We start from the raw sequence: 25,145 nt of genomic DNA on the forward strand, positions 1-25,145 counted from the left end.
GAGACATGGAATGATACTTCGTGATGAAGCTTCAATTGATCAGGTAACCTGAACCATGCGCCTTAGACCGCTCGGCCATCTTGCCCGATTGATGTTTGGAGGTCTCATCTTTGGCTCTATCAGCCTAATACTGTATAATTGAAGCCAAGCTACTCCGTATAGTTACAGGGAGAAGAACGTTTACAAAGTTGGATCATAGTGACGGTATGATACGAATTATTGATTTATCGCTGCTTTAAGGTATGAGAATATCTGATCCTTTCTTCTTCCCTAACAGGTAACCAGTTATAAATCAGTTTAGGAGTATACACTTGCAGTCGACCTAAAGCCAACAACTCCGTACCGATATCGAGGCACTAAGCGGCTAATGGTCTGTGGTATATCGGTTGTCGAATTCAAAATCGTCAATGGTTGGATATAGGGCAATCTTCCGAACCTCTTTGTGATATTAGTACTGGGATCTCATATGGATTCGAAAGGACAAGATGCCGGGGTCTTTGCATAATCCACCCATCATCCCAGTCATCAAGCCGCCAATAGTCTCGCGATGAAAGGCTGGTTCCTGATTCGACGTGCTCGATCTAGTTGCCGACGACGACGAAGCTGAAGCAACTGAAACCTGGTGACTGTGACAGCGGCTGCTGCTGCTTCTATCGTGAGAGGTCGCAGCTTGGCTGCTATGGGAGTATCAGCCATTGGTGAAGAGTCCTTTGTAGTGAAATATCATATAGATTGACTCTCGAGCTTTGCGCCTCGGATGACACATTTTTATTGCTTAGCGTTGATGCTAGTGTTTATGGCAAAGACAAAAAAAAAAGGACACTTGCAAAATGAAGTGTTGTTGGTTCTTGTCGTAGTAATGGTAATAGCGGAAAGGCGCGGGCCGCAGGCCTCGTTATGTACTTGCTAGTTACGCATGGATTTGGCACTGGTTCTTCAACTGAGTACATTATAGTGTTGTTTTCATTGACGGTTAGCAGAAAGGGGTAGGGTAGGTAGGATAAAGGAAAGAAAAGGTTGGTTGACAATGGTGGTCTAGGAGAGGGATTATGATGCCAAAAAAATATGATGACAAAAGAAAAAAAGAAGTGACAAGAGTGGGATTCGAACCCACGCCCCTTTCGAGACATGGAATGATTCTTCAACTGAAGAAGTCAGATCAGGTAGCCTGACCCATGCGCCTTAGACCGCTCGGCCATCTTGCCATTGGTGACTTTCCTTTCCAGGAAGGATATTATCACACAGGTTGTATGAGATATTCTCCTTGTTGTATACACTCAATAAAGCAATAGTTAAGCATAAAGTATTTCTGTCTTTGTAATCTACACTTGTATGATTTATATATATTTAATTATCATTCTAACTATACTGTTAACCACAAATACCTACCTATTGTTTTCTTTCCATGTTTCTATCTACCGTGGGTACATAAGTACAATCTTGGTTGCTGAATATATATACTTGATCGGATGCAACCATATAAACCAACATCCAACCTAAATCCTAGAGCCATGTAAGCGTCAAAGAACATTCCATATGACTGTTGCCCACAACCCCCCCCTCATATATACAAGAAACAGGGATATCACCCATACAAGAATACCCCTCAACATCATTTAAGCAGGAGTATTCCATAAGGTCTACAGAAACAACAAAACCAGCGAGAAAGTCAGGAGAGAGTCAAATGAAATGCTCATCTACGCTAGAAATATACGCCCAGTGCAGCTCTATATATCCAAAAAAAATAAACGCCCAGGTATCACCCAAGTGCAGACTGAAACATCAGTATATTCGAGGATGGAAAATGAAAGGAAAAAAAAATCACGACGTCTGCGTTAACTCCAGGTTTCCCTCATCGCACCAGTTTTTGATCGGCTAGAAAAGTCAGTACATAGGCATACACGGTAGAAGTCAAAAGAGAAAAAAAGGAGACACACCAAGCAACTGAGCCGATAGCACCACGAACAAGTCGAACTGGCGTACTTGTAAAAGTCGACGATGAGGAGGATGAAACCGATGAGGATGGCGACGAGGGAGCCGATGCGGACAAGCCACCACGCCCACCAGAGGGGTTTGCGGCCACGGAAGACGTCGAGAAGTGAGCTGGGTCCTTCGGGGGCGCGGCGACCCTTGAGGAAGTCGGTGATGCTGGTGGCTGGGCGGGTGGCTTTGTTCGCGTTCCTGTTGTTGTTGTTGTTGTTGTTCCCATTGTTGTTGGTGCTATTGTTGTCGTCGTCGCTCGCGCCAGGGCCAGCCCCACCGCTCATGGCAACGTAGGGGTTTCCAGCCAGGCCGATGCGCTCCTGTAAGGAGCTGGGCGAGCGCATGAGGCACAGGCCGAGCGCGAGGCCCATGAGGAAACCCCCGATGTGCGAGAAGTTGTCAAGACCCGGAAGCAGGCCGAGGAAGAAAGAGACGGCGACACCGACCAGCATGATGACCAGCTCCACCCAGGGAGAGGGCCGCTGCTTCCATGTATAGAGGAGGTCGAGTAGCTCGAGGGCGAGGATGCCAAAGAGACAGCCAGAGCAGCCGCAGGACGAGATACCCTGAGCGGCGTAGTTGCCGCCCATGACGAAGCCGAAGATACCGCTGGCCAGATAGACGATGGCGTAGCGCCACCAGCCGATCAAGCGCTCCATGGCGGAGCCGACGGTCAGCTGGGTCAGCAGGTTGAAGCCGATGTGGATAAAACCGGCGTGGATGAACATGGGGATGATGAAGCGGAACCACTGGTTGGGCTCCGGTCGGTCGCTGAGCGAGCCCCCGGGGTGCGGATTGGGCACCCCGTCGAAACCGCACAGCTCTGACAGCGTGCAGTGATTGCTGGCCGCGCTCGAGTCCGAGGTGGTCGTGTTCGGACAGTTCCAGTAGACCGTCTCGTTGGCGTTCTGTACCCCGTTGATGTTCTTCATGCATGGCACAAACCGCGAACCCATATAGATTTGCACGTAGGGGGACGGACCGATCATCGGGTTAAACGAAGGATGGATCTCGATGGGCGTTCCGGTCAATTGGGCTGTTTGTCAGCATACAATTCACCACATGCTAGAAGCCAAGGATGTAATGATTCTCTTCCTACCATTTCTCACCAGCTCGGCAATAAAAACCGCAATCTGAATAGTCGTCATCAAGTATGTGACCCATGGAATTTTCTTCCCGCTTCGCCAGAAGAACGCCTGCTTTCTGCGTCGCCCAGGGATGATGGTTGGGTTCATCTGCCCGCCCTCCATCGACGGGGAGTACCGTGTTTGCTGCTGCATCCAACTTGGCGGCGGGCCATTATTCGGAAACGGAGGAGCGTTATTATTCGTCTTCAGCGGGATATTCTCTGCATACTGGTCGTTCTGGTTCAGCCTCCCCCCATAGGCGACCCCGTTGTTGTCCGAGGCTAACGAGCTTTGGCTGTACGGGTCGCCAGGATACGGACGTGCGACGTTGCCGGCCTGAGGGTTATAGGACTGCTGCTGGTATGCGCCTGGAGCAGGATTGACTTGATCGTAGCTGGGGGGGTCTGGGTTGTATCGACCGGGGGGGTTGGTGGTGGTTGCCTGGTGGTAGTACTCGTTGGCTGCCATGGTGACAGCACACTCGTGTCGAGCACAACAAACTGCAGAGAAAGAGAGAGTTGCAAAGAACGATCAAAATTCAATAACGACGGAGGGGTCTCGTATTAATGAACGATGGACGTCTCGAGGCGAAGGGTTGACGTCTGCTCGAACAGGGCTGAAACGCGATCAACAAAGCCGCGCCACGCAAGACTTGGCTCTTGGCCTCTTGGCCTGACGAGTAGTAAGTTTCAACGAGGCTTAACGACAGACAGAGCTGGACCTTTAGCAAAGGGAGTGTTGATAAATTAATATATATTAGAATGAAGCAAGCAAGGTGAGTAAATTCTAGGAGAAAAAAAGAAGAAAGCAAGCCGGATAGTTGTCAGATAATAATTTGGCAGCGATTATTAGTGTGCAGTTATTTTTGACAGCGGGCGGTGCAACGCAAACACCCAATGGGCCAGCTCAGCCACGCGAGGTATCCATGGGAATCAGCTATCAACAACCTTAACTATGGGAGTATGGAGCTTCAGATGATGCTATTTGCTGGCGGTTGCCGGGTTTATAAGATCAGATACAGGGATTACGTGGGTAGTGGTCAGTGACGGACATTAGGATTAGCTAGAGGTAACAATATTCGCTGTACAGCTAGCCAGAGGGTATCGCATACCCAAAACAGCCAAAAAGATAAGGGAAAAAAAAGCGGAAAAAAGGAAAAGATCGTGATCAGACGCCTCCGAGTTCCAGCAGGCTGTATATATGTATATAAGCGTTCTGATGACTCGAGCGTGGTGTAAAAACATCAAGTGTCGTTTCCCGGAAGCTCATGCGCACATTAAGACCGCTGGTAAGAATTCATTAGAGGTCTCTAAAAACGAGGATGGGTAGTCAGTCGCATGAAGGAAAACCGGCCCTGGACTCCAGAAATAAAAACGCCGATTAATGGTTGGTATGAAATGGTAGGCTAGATAGGAACCAATTAGCCTGGGTACGCTTAGAAGTTAGAACAAGACAAGGTAGAAGACTTACTGTAGCATCACTCGGGTAATAATCAGAAAAGAAGTCATAGGATCGTACAGGGGAAGAGAGAAGGCAGAAAAACAAAAAGGTCTTATAGGCCTAGCGAGCGGTGGCTTTCAAAGGCAGAGGCGACGGTCTCCGGTCTCGCGTCGAGGCTGCGCAAGACGGCGCCCATTTCTTCGCCGCTGTGGCCGGTCAGCAGCCATACGAGGCGGCTGAGCTTCTGGTAGAGCAGCGAGGGGAAATAGAGGAGCAGGGCCCAGCAGAGCAACGACAGCACGACGAAGACAAAGGTGTTGGCGGCGAACTTCTCCCCGGGCGTCATGACGTACAGGCCAAAGGTGACCTCGTACTGGTAGTACTTGAGCCGGACCTGGTCGAGGGTGCGCTGGACCAGGTTCCGGCGCTGGTGGAGGAGCACCTGGCTGACCCTCTGGCTACTCGAGGTGGCCGACATGGCGACCGAGTATTTGGCGACCAGCTCTTCGACTGCCGGAGACGGGGCTGTCGAGGTATAGCACGACTGGACTGTAGTAGCCATTGTGGATGTTATATAGAGAGTGATGGCCTGGGTAGCCAGTCAGTCGGTCGGCAGTCGTTATGCAGTCAATCTAGGGTTGGGCCTTGTCCCTCCTTCCTGCACTGAGGATGTTTTTTTTTTTTTTTTTTTTTTTTGGTTTCCTTCAACCCCGCGAGACGCAATTGCCCCGCGCGAGCTGGTTGACAAAAAGTCTCGAGAAGGGGAACAGCGCGTGTACTCGGTGATGAAATGGATTTCTTCTCCTCGTGGCGCTGGTCCGGAACGCCGCGGATATTCTGTACAGACGACACAAACACAGCTTTTATGGCAGGGATGCGAGTGGATTGAGGCAGTCGATAGGAACAGGGAATACGAATAACAATAGTTAGTCACCCAGCGCCGTTGGATGCTTGAGAATGTACTCTGTACGCTACAACTTGAAAAAAAAAGAGCAGGAGAAACAGACGGAGTAGAGAGATATGTATAGAAGAAAACGAAAGCGGCGCGGATGTCGATCGAGGGCGTGCCAAAATCGAATCCTGCCGGATTTACCGGCACAGCAACTCTTCACCAACCAACCTAGTTCCTTGCCTATACTCCGAACTTCTACTACATACTCCGAACTCCCTCCTACGTAACGACGAGTCAGACGAATCTACTTCCTCGAAATCCACTTCTAGCCTGCTTACTACGCACTAACTGCCTCTGGCTAGCAAAGCGGCCAATTTGTGTGGCTCGTCCTCCGATCATAAGATGAAAATCGGGGCAGACCCGCTCGTCACTGCAGCCAAGGCAAGCCTGAGAATTTAAAGCAGGGCGTCACGGCTTCACGGCAACTGGTATTATTGAGGATTTACGGAGTAGCACGGATCTGAAGCCGAACTGTGGCTCTCCGAATGGAGGAACATGGAACCCACGGCGGAGTCAGGAAGCTGGAAACGGAAACCCTCGGCTCTTGTCGCCTTATGTAGTAGAATCCCTTCTATGTTGATTTTATGCTCTTCCCAAGTGAATTAGTGGTTTATGTAGTTACTCCGTAGTACTCCGTATCAAGCAGTGGAATAAAACAGGTCTTGATCCTTGCATGGTATTCTGACAGCAAGATTATCCCTACTTAGTACCTAGTAGTCACCTACTCTACACCCATTATTACTTGAGAATTACTATAACTGCTATGTAGTAGTACAGGTTAGTGGTGGTATAGTAGCAGCTCATTCATTAGGGATATTTCGGCATGATTTCTAATTTACTGAAAATTGTTCAATACAGCCAAAACTAATTTACATGGCATTATTCTTACTCAGCTTATCTTAGGCACCTTGCTTATTATTGATAATCGAGAATTAATAATAACCTACCCTCAGCTCTCCGTGTCGCCAAATTTTGTTTTCATTCTCTGTTGTGATCCCATTCTATGACGAGTATTTACCACGAACATGAAGCAGGAAGGCTAAGGCGACTCAAGACTGATGTGACAGCCGACAAAACGTTGAGATTATAGACGAATATGAGAGTAGAGCTCTCCGGCTGAACTGTCTGTCTTCTGCTGCTGTCGACGGTAGGGTATTCGAGTGATCAACAAGATAGACATCGATCGGCAGACTTTAAAGATGAGGACCCACGTGCAGTTCTCCCTGAGGATATCTGAAGTAATCACTTATAGTTCTTGTCTTTTCGGGGTGCTAGGACGCTCACCTCTTCCACCAGTGAATGATAGCCAAGGCTGCGCCATGACCAGAGCATATCGCCAGATATCGCTTGATGGAGATTCGTCTTTCATTTGGTCAAGTGGATAGTTCCTTGGGGAACGTCTATAAGCGTCGCGTGGTCTGGGTTCGTCAGCGGCTAATAGAATTTCTGGATGGATCTCCAAGGGAAGATATCTTTCAATAAATTTTTCAGTTGCCTCCTTGAACAATAAGATGTGTCGCTGCAGTTGATCATATTGAACGGCGTTATTCCTTTGGAATCTGCGCAGATCTCCCCTCCCTCCACCAATCTTATTGCCTGGTCGAAGAAGTGGTATTCTGGCATCCGAGGCGATATGTATGTATTCATTTTGCTTTGCTATCGCGAGCCTCGAAGATCATTCTGTGCACAGTGAGAGTGAGATCGTTAGCCAAGGAACTGCCGCTGAAGCGACGGCCGAGATTATGGTATCTGCCGTGCTGCTAATAGTTGTCTGTTGGTGAGGAAGAAGCCTTGTAGAGATATGGCCGATGTAATTCTTCGTCAAGTTATTATATTCCATAGACAGTGGAGATGTAGAAATACTTATAGAGTCCACTGTCAACTAAAGTTGCTGGTACAGTACCTAGGTAGTAGGTACCTGTAAATTGCCTCTGGTCCAAGAATACTAACCAATAAGAGGGTGGAAGGGTACCTGACTCTAGGTAGAGAACCATCTTATAGAATATCTTAGATCATAACAGTACTAATTAGTTTATCTACATCCTTAATCCCAATAATACCCACTTATCTAACTGTTCTGTAACTCACTATCCTGTTCTCCCCAGATTTAAACCCTGCCCCCACCAACTCCTCGTACGCGAGGCGGTATGGATGGATACGAACGGTTTCAGCCTTAAGTCCGGCTACCCCTTAGATCATCTATCCCAGCAGTCCCTTCATCTCCAGGCCGTTAACTGTTGCTCTTCCTGTCGTTCCTTATTGATTATTATTGAGACACTCGTTTGTTTAGAATCCAATATATCAACAATTATTTTTTTCTGTATCTCAGTCGTCGCGTCTCGGTCATCATCCCACACACACACCAGTCTCATCTACCGCAAGATGCTGTCGTTTCTTCGCAGGAGCAGCTGCGACGGCAGCGCTAATGAGTGTGAAAAGCCCACCAGCCAGATGCTGACCATGGGGGTGCCCCTCATTATCAGTTCAACGTGTGTGACTCCGACTGTGTATAGTTGATTCTTTGACACCACAGACGAAACTAACCGACAGCTGGCTCCAACAGTCTCGTTGTTACCGCCTTCGCCGTCCTTACCTACCTCTACTACAAACGCCGCAACAGGGATGACAGGGAGGATCGTGAAGAACGGGCGCAAGGCATCGGCTACTACGCGCGCGATGAAGACGTAGAGGACTTGGAGCCGACGTATAGACAACCGGGAAACAAGGCCGCGAATCGTCATGACGACTTCTATCCCGCCTCCTCACGACGCGGCTCGGACGCTTCGTTTCTCGACGTAAAAGACCCTAACGGGCCCTACCATCTCTCGGATCTCAGCGAGAGCACATCCACTGTCTATCAGCAACAAGGTCAACGGCCATCGCAGCAGCAGCAGCCACAATCGCAGCAACCACAACAGCAGCAGGAGACACCGGGGAACCAACCCCCGCAGAATCCTAGCGGTGAGGGATGGCGAGACCTCGTCAATGAGAACAAGGCCGTCCAGCCTCACTCATGAGCTGAGCTCAGTTATGCTTCTCTTCTCCCAGGAATTTCCCTTTCAGGATGCCCTGTGTCTTCTCTTTCTCTCCCTCTCTCTCTCTCTCTCTCTCTCTCTCAGTCCTTTCTGTGTTTCTAGCGGTTCTGTATTTTTACTGCGCCTATAACTTTTGTCAGCGCACCTTACTTTTCTTAAGGGGGGAGGGGTTGGGTAGAAATCTATCTGGATGCTTGAATTGTTGTTTCTCTCTTTCTCTTCTCTCTCTCTCTCTCTGTGTGTGTCGCTCTCTCTATGCTTGCTTTAAATGATGTTTGTCAATTTCTGTACAGGCAGCTGATGGCTGAGAACTAGCACTAGGTTGATATTTTCTAGGTTCAGTACATAGAAAAACCTGATTCCATTCATAAGTCCTGTAGAAGTGTATAAAACTGTAGGCAAAAGCCCAAACCCCTTAAAATAGAGATAAATAATAGGGTATTCCAGTGATGTCATATCGGGTGTTTTAATGGAAGCCTTCCCACAACCCCGCCCTGGCCAGAACAACAACCAGCCAGCTCCGGCACCCGCGAGAACAACGAGACAACCATGGCCGAGGAAGACCCTCTCGTCCAGGCACTGCCGCCTGCGACCGACTATCTCACCTATCTCACCTTGCTCGAGTATCAATTAACCCCCGCCCGGCTGCCGCTCCTCCACAAACTGCTGCAGGATGAGACCCTCACCACCAACATCGGCTGGGACCTGGTTCACCTGCTGCTGCCTATGCTGCCACAGTCCCTTGATTGTCTTCAGGATATTGCGCGGCTCGGCAATCCCCGCGAGGTGATTCTGCGGGTCTCCGAGGCTCTGATGCAGCTTCAACCGAGCGACGACGACGACGACGACGACGACGATGATGAACACAACGCTGATGACGGATCGGAAGCATCCCCAGTTCTTCCACGACACGTCAGACAGTTCAACTGCCTCGTGGCGATGCTATCAACGCTGCATTCCCGTATTCAGACCAAATATCCAAGCCGGTTTATTGCGACGTCGCTGCAGGCTGCACTGGAGGCGTACACGCTGTTCCCCACCAACGAGACCACTACCGCGTTGGTCGAGTTCTTCCGCGACGTCTCGCCGTCGAAGCGACCGGCACCACCCCCGCGGGCCGCCAGCGAGTCCAGCGTCGTGCGCGTCTCACAGGCATCGGCTCCGGACCCGGAGGCGGAAGCGCAGTCCCCCTCGCCCAACACGGACAACGAGAAGGAGCTTGTGAAGAAGTATCTCCAGTTCGGCCTCATGGAGTTGCTTAAGTCGTTCCTGTTGAGTCTCTCGGGTCCGACAGACCCGGGGATGTCGTGGACAGGTCGTGTGCTGGAGAAGTTGCATCCTGAGTCGCAGATTGCCAACAAGCAGTCGCAGACGGATCTTTACGCCAGTACTAAAGAGTTGAGGGAAAGAGATATGATTATTGGGAAAGTAATGGTACGCCCGAGAAAAAAAAGACTGAAAACCCCCGTGTATAGCTCGTGCTAACTCTACGCTTTTACAAAAAGGCTCTATCCCGAGACTTAGGTCTCAGCAATGAACAGCTTCTTTCGGTTGTCTCGCTCCCGCCGGGAGACCAGCCTTCGCCGTTGGATTTTGATGACCTGCCAAAAACGCCGGACGGGGTTCCATTCGAGAGACATGGGGCCCTTCTGCTCTTGACCGCACGGGCTGCGACCACGGTGCTGTTTTCGTCCGGTTCGGAGGCAGTCATGTTGCCCGACCTGCCGCGCCTCTTTGTGAATTTTATCGGGGACATCGAGTCCCTAGATGAAGTGGCATTTGGACAGCCACAAGTGCTTCTGGACTCACTTTTGGCACTGACGGTTCTTTCAACGGCGCGACAGTCAGTCGAGGCGCCCGCAGACCCGAAAGAGTTCAAGGACTTTCTCATACGGGTGACGGCCTGTTCCTCACGGCAAAGCTACACGACCGTCAGACGGATCCCGGCCGCCATCTTCCACAGCCATCCGTCGGAGTTGGTGCGGTTTAAGGTCCTGCGACATATCTTCGAGACAGACAGACTCCATTCTGCGCGCGAGACGGCCGTTGGCTGGCTCAAAGATGAGATTTTGACTGCGGCGAAAGGCCAAGAGGCCGACAACGACAACAAAATCTTCCTTAACCCGCACTACTTCTCCGTACTGTTCCCGTTCCTGTTCAATCCGTCCGAGATCCTTCTGGACGTTCATACGGAGATTGTGGCCTCGTGGCTACGCTTCTCGCAGACCCTGACGCCCACCATTCATGCCGCCCTGAACCTGTACTATATCCTTGTCTCCTCGGCGCGTCTTCGCACCGAACTGCAGCTCGAGAAGACCTATCTGTACTTCCGGGGCCGGTTTCTAGAGCCTCTGAAATCCATCTGCCACGCCTTCGAGTGTGATCTCGTAGCCAACGGCGGCGACGGCCGCCTTGAAGCTGCCGTCGGCGAGGACCTCGTCCGCATCGGCATGGCCCGTTCCGTGGGTATCATCACCCATATCGTCGGGCAGGTCGACGAGGCAGTCAACGAAGCGTTTGCCGGGGCGGAGGCAGAGATGCAGGAGCCCAGCATGGATGATATTGCTCGCGTGGACGCCATCCGGAAAGACACATTACTTTAGCTGTATATAAAAACATAGTACCTAGTTTTCTGATACACGCAATGACTGCTAGATATACTACAGTTTGTTCATTCATTCTTTCCTCTCTCCCAACGACATCTGGTAATTTGACAGGTCCAGACACCGCCGCAGCTTATCTAGGTACAAGGATAAGAGAGAAAAAAAAGGCAAGTCGTATGTATATACCTTTCGAGAAAAAAAAAAGCACCAGAGAAAGATGAAAATAAACGAGAGAATGGGATCATGTCGAGAAGAGAGGAATAGGACACGCAAATCCAGTCCAGTCCAGTTCTTTGCTTTGACGAGGTTCGAGCAATGACCCGGTAAGTATTCAGTGTGCATAGCATTTATGACCCCCCAACGTTTCCCCTAGAAGAAAATTCCGTCTTGTCTTGTCTGTCGTTTCGAATCGATCGATTCATGCATTGCGTTCTTTACATGATGACGCAGCCACCGCCGGGGGAGGCCATCAAGACACATCCGCCACCGGGGGAGGCCATGAGGACACAACCGCCGCCGGGAGAAGCCATGAGGACGCAGCCGCCGCCAGGAGAAGCTATACAATAGACCCGTTAGACTGACATTGAGAGAGTATTGAGCTAGTATTTGGAAGTTGTAAACGCACCCTTAGAAGCCATTGTAAGTGATTGGATTGATGGTCACAGACCGAGATTTGAAAGTACAGAGTGTGTTTAAGAGATTGACTGGAGTGGTGATGAGAAGGAGAAAAGAGAACGTCGAGATGGATGACAGCCGTTATTTATACCTTGAGTCTGCTCCTCCAGAGAGCATAACCTGAATACTCGTGAATACTACTGCCAATTCAGATGTTGATATTGTTCCTGACCAGTGAGCCAATCCGCTCTACTTCGTGGACAGGATCAATGGAGACACAATATCAGACAAGCCCCCAGACCCGCATATTGAAAGAGATCTTGAATTCGAGGCGGTCGAGTTTCAGCCGTGAATGAGCTGCCTACCTGGGTAATGGGGCCTCAGGATGGAGCCGTCTCACCTCTTCTTCATTGTTCTGAGATAGAGCATTGGAGTACTCTATCATCTGAAAGACTCGAAGGACCACTTTTCCTACTATCTGGTTTGTTCGTATCGGCTGTGCAGTCGAACCCGTGGAGACGCAGCATTCATCCATGTTCTCCGTGGCGAGATGTTGTTGTTGGATCGTCTCGTCTGTTCGTATTGTTGTAGGTGAGAGCCCACGCTAGCCCTTTTCGGATAGATATTGTTCTCGCAGAACAATATCAAGCTGGTTACTAGACCTCGCTACCTAGGTAAGCCATTGAACACCATTTGAACTAATAAAAATCCTTTGAGCAAAAATGAGAATACGGCTCTCCCCTATGATTGGTCTGATCTGAGAGCTTTGTAAAAAGAAAAAAAAAAAAAAGTGAAGCGACCACCGGGGGACTCGAACCCCCAACCTTTGCTTAATGAGTTGCAGTAGGAGAGCAACGCTCTACCATTGAGCCAGGCAGCCGTGTCAGCGTTGAGCGAGTCCCGGATTTAGTTATATAAGCCAGATTTTGTCAAATTTATTACAATGCACACACTAGGTAACTGGTTAACTAGTATCTATTTACTACAAGTTGAGTGTCTACAGCCATTCCGAGGAATTTTCTTAGATAAAAGCAGTAATCACCGTTTCTGAATAATCATGTTTATGGATAATTGGCAATCTGGATCATGACAGGGGGGGGCGAAAAAGCATAAATGTGACAGGCTAACTAGGTGTAAATCGGCTCAGTCAAGTCATTGAGCGACAGGCCCTCCTTGGCAATGTCCTCCTCGATCAAAAACATCAAAGGCATCTCGACCAAGGTGCCCTTGACCTGGCTGAGCTGTTCTTTGACCTGCTGGACGCCCTCGGGTCCAGGAGCAAACTCCTCGCGAACCACATGGCCCCACTGGTAGCGCGCCGGGTGACGCTCCTTGGAGCCATCGGCAGCGTCCTTGTCGGCCGCGCGGAAGAAATACTCGTAGAACTCCTTGTATGTTGCCCAGTTGCGCACAGAGTCGTCGGGTACGGCATGGAACACCTTGTTGAACACTTGGGTGTTGGTGCGCGCCCGGGTGTTCCACAGGCTCTGGAACGTGTCCGCCAGGGGATCCGCCACGATCTGGCTTTCCGGGGACTCGAGGTCCAAGTGGCTGGGGATACCGACGGGCTCGGAGCTGGCAGTCGGCTGCTGGTAGTTCTGTGCAGGGAGCAGGCCCAGGTGCTTGCGGAACAGCTCCCGTCTGAGTGAGGTCGCGAATCGACCCACCGTAAAGGGCTTGCCATTCATAGTGCTGTGTACAGGTGTGAAATCCTCAATCACAATCGCAATCTCGGAGTCATGGTCTCCCAGCTGAGATCGGTCGTTCAGGTTGGCAGAGCCGCAGATCACTACCCTGTCATCGGCAATCATGACCTATTTCTGTTAGTTTTTTTTTTTCCCTCGACATTTCACAAGTGTGAGTAAATCAGACCTTAGAATGGATGTATAGCTCTTCGCTAACGAAAGCGTGAATCTCAGCCTCGGGTGATCCGTCCCAAGGCACGTTACGGATATCCTCGCCATTCAACATGTAGCACTCGCTAACGCTGTCCCACCGCCCGGAAGTCACCGGCTTCGAACCATAGACTTGCTGCGCGGCTTGTTGATACTGCTGGTAGGGCGCCGTGGTGTCGAACGCAGCCCGGGGAGCACCAGGTCCATAGCCACCTTGTCCGCCGGTAGTGACATCGTGCTCTCTGCGCGCCTCTTCGTAGTTGACACCGCTCCGCTGTTCGACTTGGTGAATCGTATCGCTGACGTTGAGACGGTCATAGTTACGAAGGTTGTAGAAGCGGATGTAGTCCATAGGATTGAAGCCTTCCTTGGCGATCAACTCCATGATACTGTGTCCTCCACGGTTGATCGAGTTGTATTGGAATTCCATGATCGCACGTGTGCCGAGGGCCGAGTCGTCTCGCAGGTCGCCCGCGAAACCAGGAACAGACGGGATGACAACAATAATCTTGTACTTCTCGCCTGCCCGAGCCGCGCGCAGGATCCGCTCGACAATCGCAGCACCAATCTGGTTGTGAACAGGCTTCTGAGAATCGCCCGTCGCGGTGATGAAGAACTGGTTTTCGATATAAACGAAATGCTGGCTGTTGCGGATGACGGCGGCGTAGGCATCGGCAATGGAGTGTTCTGTGGGAATACCGTGGCTCCAATTCGAGCAGCTTCGCACAATTTGACAAGTCATGCCTCCACGCACTTGCTGTTGAGGACGGCCATACGTGTTCAAGCGGTCCTGGTAGTGGTGCATCTGGCCCGCCAGCTGACTGCGAATGACACTGCTGTATTCGGTAAACTCCTCGCGGAACCGACGGGTACTGGACCCTGAGCCCGATCCAGAGCCTCGCTCATGATCGCCTTCACCGTATCCTCCGGCGTGGTAGTATTCATCAATGCCGCGGGTCTGGCTGTGCTGTTGATCTTGCGTGGGCGGAGGTGGGAAGTAGGGAGCCTGGGCTGGAGGCGTCGGGGTTTGCTGATACGGCGCGGCGGAGGGCTGGCTCGGGTGTCCAGGAGGAGGTGGTGGGAAAGAATCGCCAGTATAAGTGTATGTTTGGCTAGCGTGAGGCTGAGATAGATCCGGCGAGCCCGAGTATGGCTGGTGATAGCCTGATGCTCCCTGCGCGCCTTGAGTGCCTTGAGCTTGGGACGGGTTCGGAGATCCGGCGTATGGTTGTTGATAGCCTGCCGCCCCCTGAGTGCCCTGGGTCTGGGTTGGGTTCGGCGAGCCGGTGTACGGTTGCTGGTAGCCCGATGTTCCTTGGCCCTGGGACGGTGGCGGGTGCGGGGATGGTTGCTGGTAAGCCGATGCTCCTTGGCCTTGGGACTGAGGTGGCGGAGTACTAGTGTAAGCCGATGGACCTTGGCTCTGGGATGGCGGCGGGTGCGGGGAACCAGAGTATGGTTGCTGGTAAGCCGATGCTCCTTGGCCTTGGGGCTGGGTGGGGTTCGGACTGCCGGTGTAGGATTGCTGGTAGCCCGGTGTTCCCTGGGACTGGGGCGGAGGTGTCGCGCCAGCGTACGGTTGCTGGTATCCCGAAGGTCCTTGACCTTGAGACTGGGGCGGATGCGGCGAGCTGGGGTTTGATGGTTGATAGGCTGCTGCTCCTTGGGCCCCAGAATATGTGGATGGAGTGTTTGCTTGATAGCCGGGTGCTGGAGGCTGTTGAGGAGGCTGCTGCTGCTGCTGCTGCTGACCAGGTGCTGCTTGCTGCTGAGGAGGCCTTTGCTGATATTGTTGCTGGCCAGTAGAGGAGGTAGGACGCCCGTAAAGCACCAAATTGGTATACCTCTGCTGATTGCGAGCTTTATACTTCGTCTCGTAGATGAAGTTCCAACGCTGCACAAAGTGGCGACGCAGATCCTCAACAACTGGACCATGCAAACTCACGGAGATGTCAGACCAGCCCATACGCGACGTGGCCTTCCGGTCCAATTGATTGTTTTCCCAGTGAGAGACATCATGGAAATCAAGGACACGGGCATTGTTGTAGTCCTGGCCTGGAAAGACGATTTCGTTGAGGTCTGTCGGGTGGACGTCGGCAATAGAGTGCTGGTGAGTATCCCAGCGGCCGAAGCACAAGTCCAGACCTCCCATGAATGCAACTGCGCCATCAATCAAGCAAAGCTTTTCATGATGGGCCCAGTACAGAATAGCGTCGTCTTTCATGCCGTATAGACTCTTGAGGGCATCTCCGGGCAGTTTTGCGAGAGAGGTCGTGTCAAGTAAAAGGTTTTGGAACGAAGAAGCGATACTGGCCTCTATTTCTTTCCCGTCAGGGATGTGATCGGGATGACGGAAAACAGAGATATTTGGATGAAGGCCTTCCAACACGTGTTTTGTGTGTGCCGAGGACACTATAAGACGATACTGGTGAGCTAAGCTCGTGAAATCTTCGAATGTTTCGCACTTACAGGTCAACGCCTGAGTAACCTCCTTGTACACGATGACGTTGATGCGAACCCCACGCTGGGCGGCAGCTTGGAGCATGCGGTCCAAACGATACTGTTCATTCTTGGCAGGAGGGCGTCTCAGATATAGTTCTGGAGAAAGCCACCCTTTATAATGCATGTTAATGATATGAAGAAAGTCTTTCTTCGAAGGGCTGCGGCAAACACTTACAGTCCAGGATCCAGATCGACTCCCGAGCGTTTTCGATCGCTCGGGAGACGGCCCAGAAATAGTTGCAACCATCAACATACCACTTGACATCGTTGCCTTCGCGCGTAGGAGCGAAGCTACCGAATCTGTTGTTCTGCTGTGCATTGGGCTTCTCTGTACCATATTCCGCATACGCCTTTGGATCAATAGCTGTGCCCAGTCGCTGAGCGACATCTGTGCCTAGATCGGTAACAGCGCCTTGGATTTTGTCGAAAAGGCCGGAGAGTTTGTCTTGCTTCTGAGGCTTCTCTTGATACTGAGGCTGAGGCTGCTGGTAGCCGGGAGCAGACTGCTGGCCCTGAGACCCATAGGAATAGTTCTGCGAGTATTGGTTGGGCTGACCTTGATGTTGCTGGAAAGGCTGAGGAGGCTCATTCTACAGAAGCCGTCGGTTAGTAAATACAAAAATGTCATGTTTGACAATATTGTTCAGTTGAGCTAACCCCATAATTTCCAGAACCGTAGGAGTACTGCTGGGAGGCCTGGCCTGACTGCTGCTGCTGCTGCTGCTGCTGCTGTTGGGACTGAGAGTGATGGGTTTTGTAGGTCTCCTTCAACATCTTGAAGGTGTCATCAATAAACCCCCTGGTGCTCTCCCCATTTCCCCCACGACCGGAATTCTCATAGTACCGGCCATAGGCCAGCGGATTTTCTTGGTCCGACATAGCACACACGGCTCAAGAGGGATACGTGGTCGAAGTAGACGAGAAGAACGTCCGCAACGACAACAATAATTGTGACAGACGTTCGAGTAGGAAAGACAAAAAATCGAGGCGAAACACTGGAGAGGACGGTCGATCACTATTTAACTATCAGATGGTAAAGCCATCATCGGTCTGGGTCAGCCAGCTCATCTCATCCCACCGAAGATTCCGCAACACCGCTTCAGCCCCGCAGCCCAAGAGACCCTAGTCCTGATGGAACGCGTGTGTTTCTGGGCGAGTGAGTGAATGCCACTGAATGGCCCCATCTCAGCTCCGTCATCCCGGCCACTGTCATACTCCATAGGCTGCAGCATTTGCGGAGCATGATAGGTGGGCACTGAGATGGCGTTTCATTTGGCTGGATAGCTCTTCAGACATTGGCTAAGCCGAAGCATGGGTCTTCACTCGGGCTGTGGCTGTGCACTGGCAGATCGCGTCGTGGTCTTTTCTGACGAGCTGAGAGAGTTGGCTGCCACAGTCCGTAGCTTGAGCCACCGGCATTGAATTTATTCTTGGGTACAGGTAGTAGAATATATATTTAACTTTCTGAAATGGTCCATGGGAGTCTCAGCGAGGATTTGGGGGGGGGAGACAGGTACTTGATAGAGGAGTGTTGAGTCTGTTGAGCGTTGAGTGTTGACGAGCCCCGCACACGTGATAGGCAGAAAGAGCTCACCGCCTGTTTGCGGACCCCGCAGCGCTGCTTACCGAATCGGGAAAGTGACGCGCTCCCCGCTCGACAGTTGGAGAAGGTTGGAGCACACAGCCTTATATCAGGACGAAATCGGCGCTCGAATCTTGCAATTTGTCTAATCTGCAGTCTTTGACTAGAGAAGCCCTCGGTTTTCGCACTGTTTACTTGATCAAAGAAAGAGAGATCCGTTCCAGAACGCCCGCACACCATGTCGCTCGCCACCCTTGATGTATACCCCTCCGCTAGTTGTTTAGGATGGTTTTACAGGAAACAATGATGATAGCTAACCGAGAGGCTACTAGGCCTCCCAACATCCGAGTCTTCCGGCTTCGGCGCAGACTCTGTTCAAAGCGAAGGCGTCCAAGAAGCTGAGCTTCGAGCAGATCGCCCAGCATATCGGCCGCAACGAGGTTGCCACGGCTGCGATATTCTATGGCCAGGCCAAGGCATCACCGGAAGATATCGAGAAGTTGGCATCACTCCTTAGTATTTCGCAGGAACTGCTCGAAGACCAGCTGAGTGGGTTCCCGGACCGTGGCCGCTCAGTGGAGATGCCGCCAAAGGAGCCCCTCATCTACCGGCTATACGAGATTGTCCAGAATTACGGCTACGCATACAAGGCGGTTCTCAACGAGAAGTTTGGCGACGGCATTATGAGTGCCATCTCCTTCTCGACCAAGGTAGAGAAGGAAACTGACAAGGATGGCAACAATTGGGCTGTCATCACTCTGCGTGGTAAATGGTGAGTGATGCTATATTATCGGCCTCATGGTATATAAAAACACTCCAACTAATTGAAGATACAGGCTGCCATTTTCAAGGTTTTGATCAATGAGAGAAATCATAATTATATGTATTGTATGCATACAATAAAGTAAGGAAAGAAAGGTGATACTGTATCTATTATTAGTCTATAGCAATTGATATAGTGGCATTATTCCCTTCTATAATCACCTTTATAATCTTCTATTCTACAATGGCAAATCTAACACATTTTTCTTCATCGACATTATGAAGGTAACTGAGAACCAGGTTTTGCTGCCTAAATAGGGAGGCTGTTGCTGTTCTTCTCACCCCTATTTATCTCTTCTTCCCACCTACTAGGCTTGCTTTGGAATTCTGCCTTCTTCAACCAATGGTCTCTTCAGCTTCTCAGTGACTGAGGGGGTGAATGAGACCGACCGTTAAGAGGATTGACTAGTCAACCACCAGATTCTTTTCTCCCAGGTATTTTACCAGCATCAATCCTCACTCTTCCCCTTACGAGCTACAGGAAACAGCCTCCAAAGATGCCTACCTCGTCCTCACAGGTCAAGGTGCAATGCACTCTGCCACAGTGTCATCAGACCTTCGATTCTGTTCAAGACATGAGAGCGCACCAGATGCAGGATCCAAGCCATCACTACTGCGGCCGATGCGACGAAGAATTTGCGGATGAAGAGCGCCTTCTCATCCACAAGATCAAGAGCAACAAGCACATCATCTGTCCAATTTGCGGTCTGGATTTTCGCAGCGAGGGAGGCCGAAATGTCCACATCCGCCAGGTAACCCTGAGGGCTCCTCTCTCATACTTGAATTCTGGGACTGACATTGCAGAATCATCGTGCTGAACAGAACATGGTGTGCGTAGGCTGCCAGGACACCTTCAAGAGCGCGACGGGACTGATGCGGCATATTGAAGAAAACGAATGCCCCGAGATCAGCAGCACCCGCCTGTTGCAAGAGCAGTCGAAGAAGATGATGATCAAACAGGCTCTGAAAGGTGGTGAAACATTTCCAAAATCAGCCATTCTGGACCCGACAGATCTCGATGATATCGATGGTGGCGTCAAGATCAACGAGCCAAACCGTCTGCCCAACCAGCTGGCTAATAAGGACTCTACGCGCCTTGGACCAGCTAAGATCCCCATGGAAGATTGGCCGAAGCTGTATGGGAAGACTCCGGCACCTGTCTCTTCTGCTCGAAGCGACTTGATGGCATTCTCCGAGGTTGGCCGGGCCAATACCTCTACAGTCAGTGTGAAGGTTGAGGACCAGGAAGGAGCTCCCTCTGTCGTCCAGGGTGGTGACAATTGGGATGCCACTGCCGCCCCTCGTGGTCTCGGTGCATTTGGTGTCGACCTGCCTGATCCTGGCCAAACCCTCCGCATGCTCAAACCAAACTGGGACGCGACCAAATTCTTCAACTCTTACAGTGGGCTGTACCAGTGTCCCGGATGCAGTGAGGAATTCAAGACCATGAGAGAGTTTGAGCAGCACTTCTTGAGCAAGAGCCATGGCAGAAACGTGGTGCAGTCAGTATCATCTCTAGCTCAAGATAGATACCTAGAAGTCTCTAACGGTGCTTTTCTTCTAGATGTCCCGGGTGCTTCAAGTACTTCAAAACCACTGCCGCCCTTGTTGCTCATTGTGAAGCGCCAACCACCCGCTGCGAGATCAACGGTTCGCAGCAGTACGGACAGATCATCGACGAGCTCACTGGGGGTGTGATCCAGGCAAATGGCTACAACATGGATGGAACCATCAAGTACGAGGCTGGCCAGCTGGAATTGCAGAAGACAACGACTATCGGGGTCGACCTGGAGAAAATCAAGTGGTAACGATGGATTGCACTGGTACTTGTTCCTATACGAACACAATGTGGCCGCTGATCATGCATTCATGAGGTTACAGTGCACCCTTACTTAGTCCAACTAGGTCATCTGAATTGAATCTTCCATACTATTATACTTGGTGTTAACTATTGATTGACTCGGGTATACGCTATGACTATGTAGACGAAGGCGATCGGTCCACACGATCTAGCAGCAATCCTCGCAGCACTCAAAACAGCACAAACCAGCGCAACTGTAGATCATCAGGTTAGTGTCTAGTTCCTGTATCCTTAACGTGAGACAGGTGACATGACTTACATTCCGCAGCAAATATCACCGGCTTCACCACCACGCAGGCGCATAGTACTATTCATCGACTCCTGGGATGCCTATATCCATGTTAGTTTTCCCCCCCCCTTCATTTTTCGACGAAAACATCAAAAGGAGACACACAGGCTGCTCTGTCACAACACGCTCCGTCGTCGGCGCCCCGGGACTGGAGGGTTGTTGCATGGTGAGTGTCTCAGGGACCCATGTTTGGTGTTGCTGTTCCTTGGGGGAGGACTTGAAGATATCGAAGAAAGGCATATTCGGTGAAGTATGTATATGAAATAGATAATAGAAGATGAATCTGAGGTATTGAATCGGTGAAATGGATATAAGCTCTGTACTCTGTGCTCTTTTGAATCGATTCAGGGTCCAGTCTAGTCCTCTCATCTACATATAAGTACTACTTCTTCCATAATGTCATCTGTGACATCATAAGCTCTTGTTAATCCAGGTCGCTGATCATTACGTGTCGCGCGGCATGGCCATAGAGTTGGGCTGTTATCTTTCATATATAGATCCAAGAATCAGGTATTTTAAATCCTTCTCGCGCCACTGGCGTGGTGTCATGCACAATGATACAATTGTATTTCTGTCAAGTAGTTGGACATCTTGTTGTCCGATTTCGCTGTCTACTTAGGTATATTAGAGCTTTTAGATAGAATAGAAGAAGCAATAGCAGAGTGACAGCAGTACAGAAATAAATATAGAAATAAATCGGTAGATAATGTGATGCCTGATTGATGCCTGAATATCAAGGCAAACTGCACAAACAGCCGAACGGCTCCCCGTAAATTTTTCTCACCAACAACCAACTTGTGAATAACAACAGAAAGAATAAGAAAACCATCTACAAGAGTGATCAGTTAAATACGAACTGAAATGGCCGACATAGACCGCGAAAAAGACTACCTCCGATTCAAGCATGGCGCCGCCGTCGCCTTTGTGATCGCCTCGCCCATTCTGCTGGCCCTCCCGCCGCGCAAACTCGACCACCTCGCCGTGTTGAACATTGGCGCCTTCGCCTTCTCAACAAACTACCTCGTGCGCGAGCATACAGGCCGCAGCATCGTCGAGCGGATCGAGGGCAAGCTTGCCCGGCCGCAGCTGCAGATCCTGCGCGACATGCCCACCGAGAAGGCGGAGAAGCTGCAGGCCCAGCTGCGCGCGGAGCGAGACGCGCAGATCAGCTCCGGGCAGGTGACTGGGGAGGACCTCGAGCGGCTCAAGGCCCGGCAGGCGCAGGAGAAGGGCGTCATGCAGCGGTTATGGATGGGAGGGGAACAGGAGGGATGGAAGGAGAGGCGGCTGCAGGAGGAACAGCAGGCGCTCGATGAAGGGAAAGGGTACGGATACTTGATCAAAAAGCATTTCCAGGATGTCTGGAGGGGCCAGTCGGGCCAGACAACGACGGATCAATCGAGTACAACTGGTCAACAACCGGAGACCAAGTAACTCTCTTCCTCTCCCTTCTCGTTTTTCTCTTGAGCAGCGGACCGGTTCTCTGCTGGTTTATTTATACATTGCCTGGCTCGGTCAATGTCTGTACAATATTCGTCTCCAAGACGCTGGGATACTTAATTTATGTGATATCTGTTTCATTGATGAATATATTGACTGCATAGAGACTTCATCCAGTGGTTGTCCCCCCATTCGAGCAATGAGACAAGGGAAACATCCCCCACAGTTTTTTTTCTGTGTAGAGGTAAAAACCTTGCCTGGGACGATGGTTATCATAAATACATGCCCGATCTCTCTCTGCACAGTACATGACCCGATTCTCTCTGCTTCCCTGGCTCAATGGCCCGATACATGATGTGCTCTCGACATGATCGTTCCAACCCAAATCTCTCTCATCTCTGTTACAAAAGAAATCAAGCTTGATACATGATATACTCTCGAAATGAAACTGTTCTTCTCCCATCCAAATCTTCCCCAAAAGTACATGATATACTTCTCCACATGAAATTGTTCTTCTTTCTTCAATACAAATCCTCTCCAAAGATACATGATATAACTCTCAACATGACATTGTTCTTCTTCAATACAAATCTTCTCCAAAATCTCCTTCAAATATACTTCATTTGAGTATACCCAGGGGGCCCCCTGTTTGCGAATATATGGTTCCATTTGAACCGCAGTGGTGCATATAGATGCATGTCGTCGATGGTTTCGACGGTGTGGTTGGCGATGTATGGCTCAGTGCCAATGCTGATGACTCAATAATGTCATTGTTGATGCATGACTCGATGTCAATGCAGAGGTGCCATGTATTTGATTGGCATGTATATCTTGTGATGTGACCGTGCTCGTTTTGCTCGTGTATCGTGTAGCGAGTGTGTGTGCCGTTGAATCGATTCGTGGTAACGCCGTGATAAATGTATATTCAGGTAATGACCATGGGATGAAATGCTCAATGATGGATAGAGCTGAAGTTTTTTTGTTTCCCTTGAGAGATGATCATGTAGTGGCGTGAGGTTCGTTCGATTATTCGATTGAAGTGGATTTCGTTGAAACACATAGATGAATATATATGTAACGAGCGTGTTTCGAGTGAAATTTTATCAGAACTGGTCCAAGCCGGGCTTTTACGAGAGTCTCGCGGAGGTTGGCCGGATTGATCGAATGGTGCACCATCGAAAACCGTAGCAATGCGTCCACTGCACGGCCCGGGCCTCGTCGAGAGTCAAAACCTTTCTCAGGGTATTCCAGTCACCGGGGGCCATGGCCGCGCTTTTGGTTGTTCTGGAATCTTGTCTCTTGATACTCTGAATCCGGGCTTTAAGGACTGCCGAGCGAGTTTGGATTCTGTTTATCCCCTTTTGGACTTTGGGAAATGATATGTGCATAATTTTGAGTGTGCAAGATGAGATTTTTCTCGGAAGAAAGGGCCGCGCAGCTTGGTGTTCTGAATGGTCGACTCTGGTACTTGCCGAATCCCCTGATGGGCCAAGAGGCACAACGCATTGTTGGAAGAATAAATGCGAGGAATGAGGTGGATGGCGTGTGTTGGCTCCCATCGGCGTTCACAGAGGGGGAGCATCCGTCATTTCGACGTCTTCGATGCTCTGACTGCCAAAGTTGGCAGGTTGGATGAATGCGGTAGTCTGGATATATGTTAGAACAGGATACCTTATCATCAGTCGGTTTGGAAGTGGACACCTACCTGACTCTGCAGTGCTACGGCTCCCCAGGACATATTGAAACCCTTCTTCAGAGGAAAAGTCAGTTCTAAATTGACCAGGCAGCTACTGCTCGAGGGACACTCACATTCTTGCGGGTATATGAACGTGTACGTAGACGAGGGGCATCCTTCATGATGACGTCCGTGTCAATTGGATTTGAAAGAGAAGTAGGTGGTGCGTCAATCATTTCAATGTCACCATCCCGGGGCTCGAACGGGGTGCGACGTCTCCGCCGACGAGCGATGGTAGTCCTAGGTTTACTAGGCGACTGGATGAATCGTTAGCATACAGAGGCATCAAAATAGGGACAAGGATATCTCGGCTTACCATTGATGGCCGTGGCTGTCGCGGAGGATTGTTATTGGGAAGTCGGCAACGTCTCCGAGGGGCGCCATTTGGATTTGACTGATGGTTTGGCTGTCTCGAACGAGGATGCTGCCGCGGAGGATTCTGCGCAGGAGCTCTGACTCGTTCGAAAGGGAGAGGAGATTGGTTCTGAAAGAGAGTTAGCTTTGTATGATGGGAAGTACTGGATATCAACTGTTTGAGTAGATACATTTCGTGCGTTGCGAGCTTCGCCCTGTCACAAGTGTTAGCTGTATTCTGCATCAAACAGACACGAAGAAGCTCGAGCTTACTTTATTCTTATAACGGCCGCCGCCTTTATAGTAACTCCCAGATTGCGGAATATTCGGTCTCGGCGCAGGTTTGGAAAAACGAAGACCTCTCATTGCGTCTTCGAGACCGGTCGATGCCATTTTGACGGGTTCGATCTTAGCCTGGTTCAGAGAAGGGCCCCAGGACTCTGTTGTAGAGTAGAACATGATGATTGTTCGTATGTGACTTGATCTTAAGCAGAGGTTTTCTTCGGTTGGTATCAAGCGGGCGATATCAAGACTGGCCTTTTCTTAGAGCGTTCAGAGGTTTCAGCACTTTTAAAGCAATTAAACGATTAAACAATTTAAACGATTTTCGGTTTTTTTAGAGATTGAGGGTTTTTTTTTCGGATTTATTATGATGTTTTTAGGTTTTTAAAACGATTGAACAATTAAACGATTTAGGCTGTTTTCTTTCTGGCTCGATAAGTTTTTGGACGTCGACTTCACGATGAAGGTAACCGGTATGATGTATCACAGTGAGATGTGGTAGTAGAGAGTATCTTCTCATCGCCTGCTGGGGACAGTGATGTTAGATGAGAGAGAGAAAAGAAGAAGAAGAGAAAGGACGAGAGGCCCGGGGGGTTATAATCCTGGCCAGGCAGAAGTACCATCGTTG

At 50.3% G+C, this 25,145-nt stretch overlaps 10 protein-coding genes and 2 non-coding genes across 12 annotated transcripts in view; 5 read left to right on the forward strand and 7 right to left on the reverse strand.

Moving 5' to 3' along the window:
- Positions 1–3,263, reverse strand: part of ASPZODRAFT_148552 (hypothetical protein) — a gene marked incomplete at both ends in the record, with an annotated part of 5,536 nt that extends 2,273 nt beyond the window's left edge. The window contains 2 exons of the mRNA XM_022725388.1: positions 1,936–3,019; positions 3,083–3,263. Coding sequence (XP_022585741.1) covers positions 1,936–3,019; positions 3,083–3,263 — 1,265 coding nt within the window. The remainder of the gene's footprint in view (positions 1–1,935; positions 3,020–3,082) is intronic.
- Positions 1,090–1,205, reverse strand: ASPZODRAFT_t14. The gene has a single exon. It is a non-coding gene; the product is annotated as a tRNA-Leu (tRNA).
- Positions 3,264–4,662: 1,399 nt separating the features above from the next.
- ASPZODRAFT_12070 (hypothetical protein) lies at positions 4,663–5,112 on the reverse strand (the record flags this gene model as incomplete). The annotated part of the gene is made up of 1 exon (XM_022721260.1): positions 4,663–5,112. One exon carries the CDS (start codon positions 5,110–5,112, stop codon positions 4,663–4,665), a length of 450 nt encoding a protein of 149 aa, XP_022585742.1.
- A 2,772-nt stretch (positions 5,113–7,884) lies between these two features.
- ASPZODRAFT_12071 (hypothetical protein) lies at positions 7,885–8,519 on the forward strand (the record flags this gene model as incomplete). The annotated part of the gene is made up of 2 exons (XM_022721261.1): positions 7,885–7,991; positions 8,066–8,519. 2 exons carry the CDS (start codon positions 7,885–7,887, stop codon positions 8,517–8,519), a joined length of 561 nt encoding a protein of 186 aa, XP_022585743.1.
- A 567-nt stretch (positions 8,520–9,086) lies between these two features.
- Positions 9,087–11,140, forward strand: ASPZODRAFT_148553 (hypothetical protein; the record flags this gene model as incomplete). The annotated part of the gene is made up of 2 exons (XM_022725389.1): positions 9,087–9,971; positions 10,043–11,140. The coding sequence occupies 2 exons, from the start codon at positions 9,087–9,089 to the stop codon at positions 11,138–11,140; spliced, it is 1,983 nt and encodes a 660-aa protein (XP_022585744.1).
- A 1,411-nt stretch (positions 11,141–12,551) lies between these two features.
- Positions 12,552–12,635, reverse strand: ASPZODRAFT_t13. The gene has a single exon. It is a non-coding gene; the product is annotated as a tRNA-Arg (tRNA).
- Positions 12,636–12,882: 247 nt separating this feature from the next.
- On the reverse strand, positions 12,883–17,031 carry ASPZODRAFT_12074 (hypothetical protein; the record flags this gene model as incomplete). The annotated part of the gene is made up of 5 exons (XM_022721263.1): positions 12,883–13,569; positions 13,628–16,062; positions 16,120–16,263; positions 16,328–16,742; positions 16,810–17,031. The coding sequence occupies 5 exons, from the start codon at positions 17,029–17,031 to the stop codon at positions 12,883–12,885; spliced, it is 3,903 nt and encodes a 1,300-aa protein (XP_022585745.1).
- Positions 17,032–17,785: 754 nt separating this feature from the next.
- Positions 17,786–18,719, forward strand: ASPZODRAFT_127270 (hypothetical protein). Its single transcript, XM_022721701.1, has 3 exons — positions 17,786–17,993; positions 18,067–18,506; positions 18,571–18,719. The coding sequence occupies exons 1-3, from the start codon at positions 17,973–17,975 to the stop codon at positions 18,590–18,592; spliced, it is 483 nt and encodes a 160-aa protein (XP_022585746.1). The 5' UTR covers positions 17,786–17,972; the 3' UTR covers positions 18,593–18,719.
- Positions 18,720–18,835: 116 nt separating this feature from the next.
- ASPZODRAFT_107624 (hypothetical protein) lies at positions 18,836–20,482 on the forward strand. The gene is made up of 3 exons (XM_022720951.1): positions 18,836–19,308; positions 19,361–20,058; positions 20,121–20,482. Exons 1-3 carry the CDS (start codon positions 19,054–19,056, stop codon positions 20,362–20,364), a joined length of 1,197 nt encoding a protein of 398 aa, XP_022585747.1. The 5' UTR covers positions 18,836–19,053; the 3' UTR covers positions 20,365–20,482.
- Positions 20,483–20,672: 190 nt separating this feature from the next.
- Positions 20,673–20,946, reverse strand: ASPZODRAFT_12077 (hypothetical protein; the record flags this gene model as incomplete). Its single annotated transcript, XM_022721265.1, has 2 exons — positions 20,673–20,747; positions 20,812–20,946. 2 exons carry the CDS (start codon positions 20,944–20,946, stop codon positions 20,673–20,675), a joined length of 210 nt encoding a protein of 69 aa, XP_022585748.1.
- A 621-nt stretch (positions 20,947–21,567) lies between these two features.
- On the forward strand, positions 21,568–22,140 carry ASPZODRAFT_138346 (hypothetical protein; the record flags this gene model as incomplete). Its single annotated transcript, XM_022724443.1, has 1 exon — positions 21,568–22,140. The coding sequence occupies one exon, from the start codon at positions 21,568–21,570 to the stop codon at positions 22,138–22,140; it is 573 nt and encodes a 190-aa protein (XP_022585749.1).
- Positions 22,141–23,711: 1,571 nt separating this feature from the next.
- Positions 23,712–24,694, reverse strand: ASPZODRAFT_138347 (hypothetical protein; the record flags this gene model as incomplete). The annotated part of the gene is made up of 6 exons (XM_022724444.1): positions 23,712–23,792; positions 23,852–23,896; positions 23,956–24,130; positions 24,198–24,365; positions 24,401–24,450; positions 24,509–24,694. The coding sequence occupies 6 exons, from the start codon at positions 24,692–24,694 to the stop codon at positions 23,712–23,714; spliced, it is 705 nt and encodes a 234-aa protein (XP_022585750.1).
- Positions 24,695–25,145: the final 451 nt, after the last annotated feature.

The sequence above is a fragment of the Penicilliopsis zonata genome (genome assembly GCF_001890105.1).
Source record: "Penicilliopsis zonata CBS 506.65 unplaced genomic scaffold ASPZOscaffold_1, whole genome shotgun sequence".
Taxonomy (NCBI): Eukaryota; Fungi; Ascomycota; class Eurotiomycetes; order Eurotiales; family Aspergillaceae; genus Penicilliopsis; species Penicilliopsis zonata.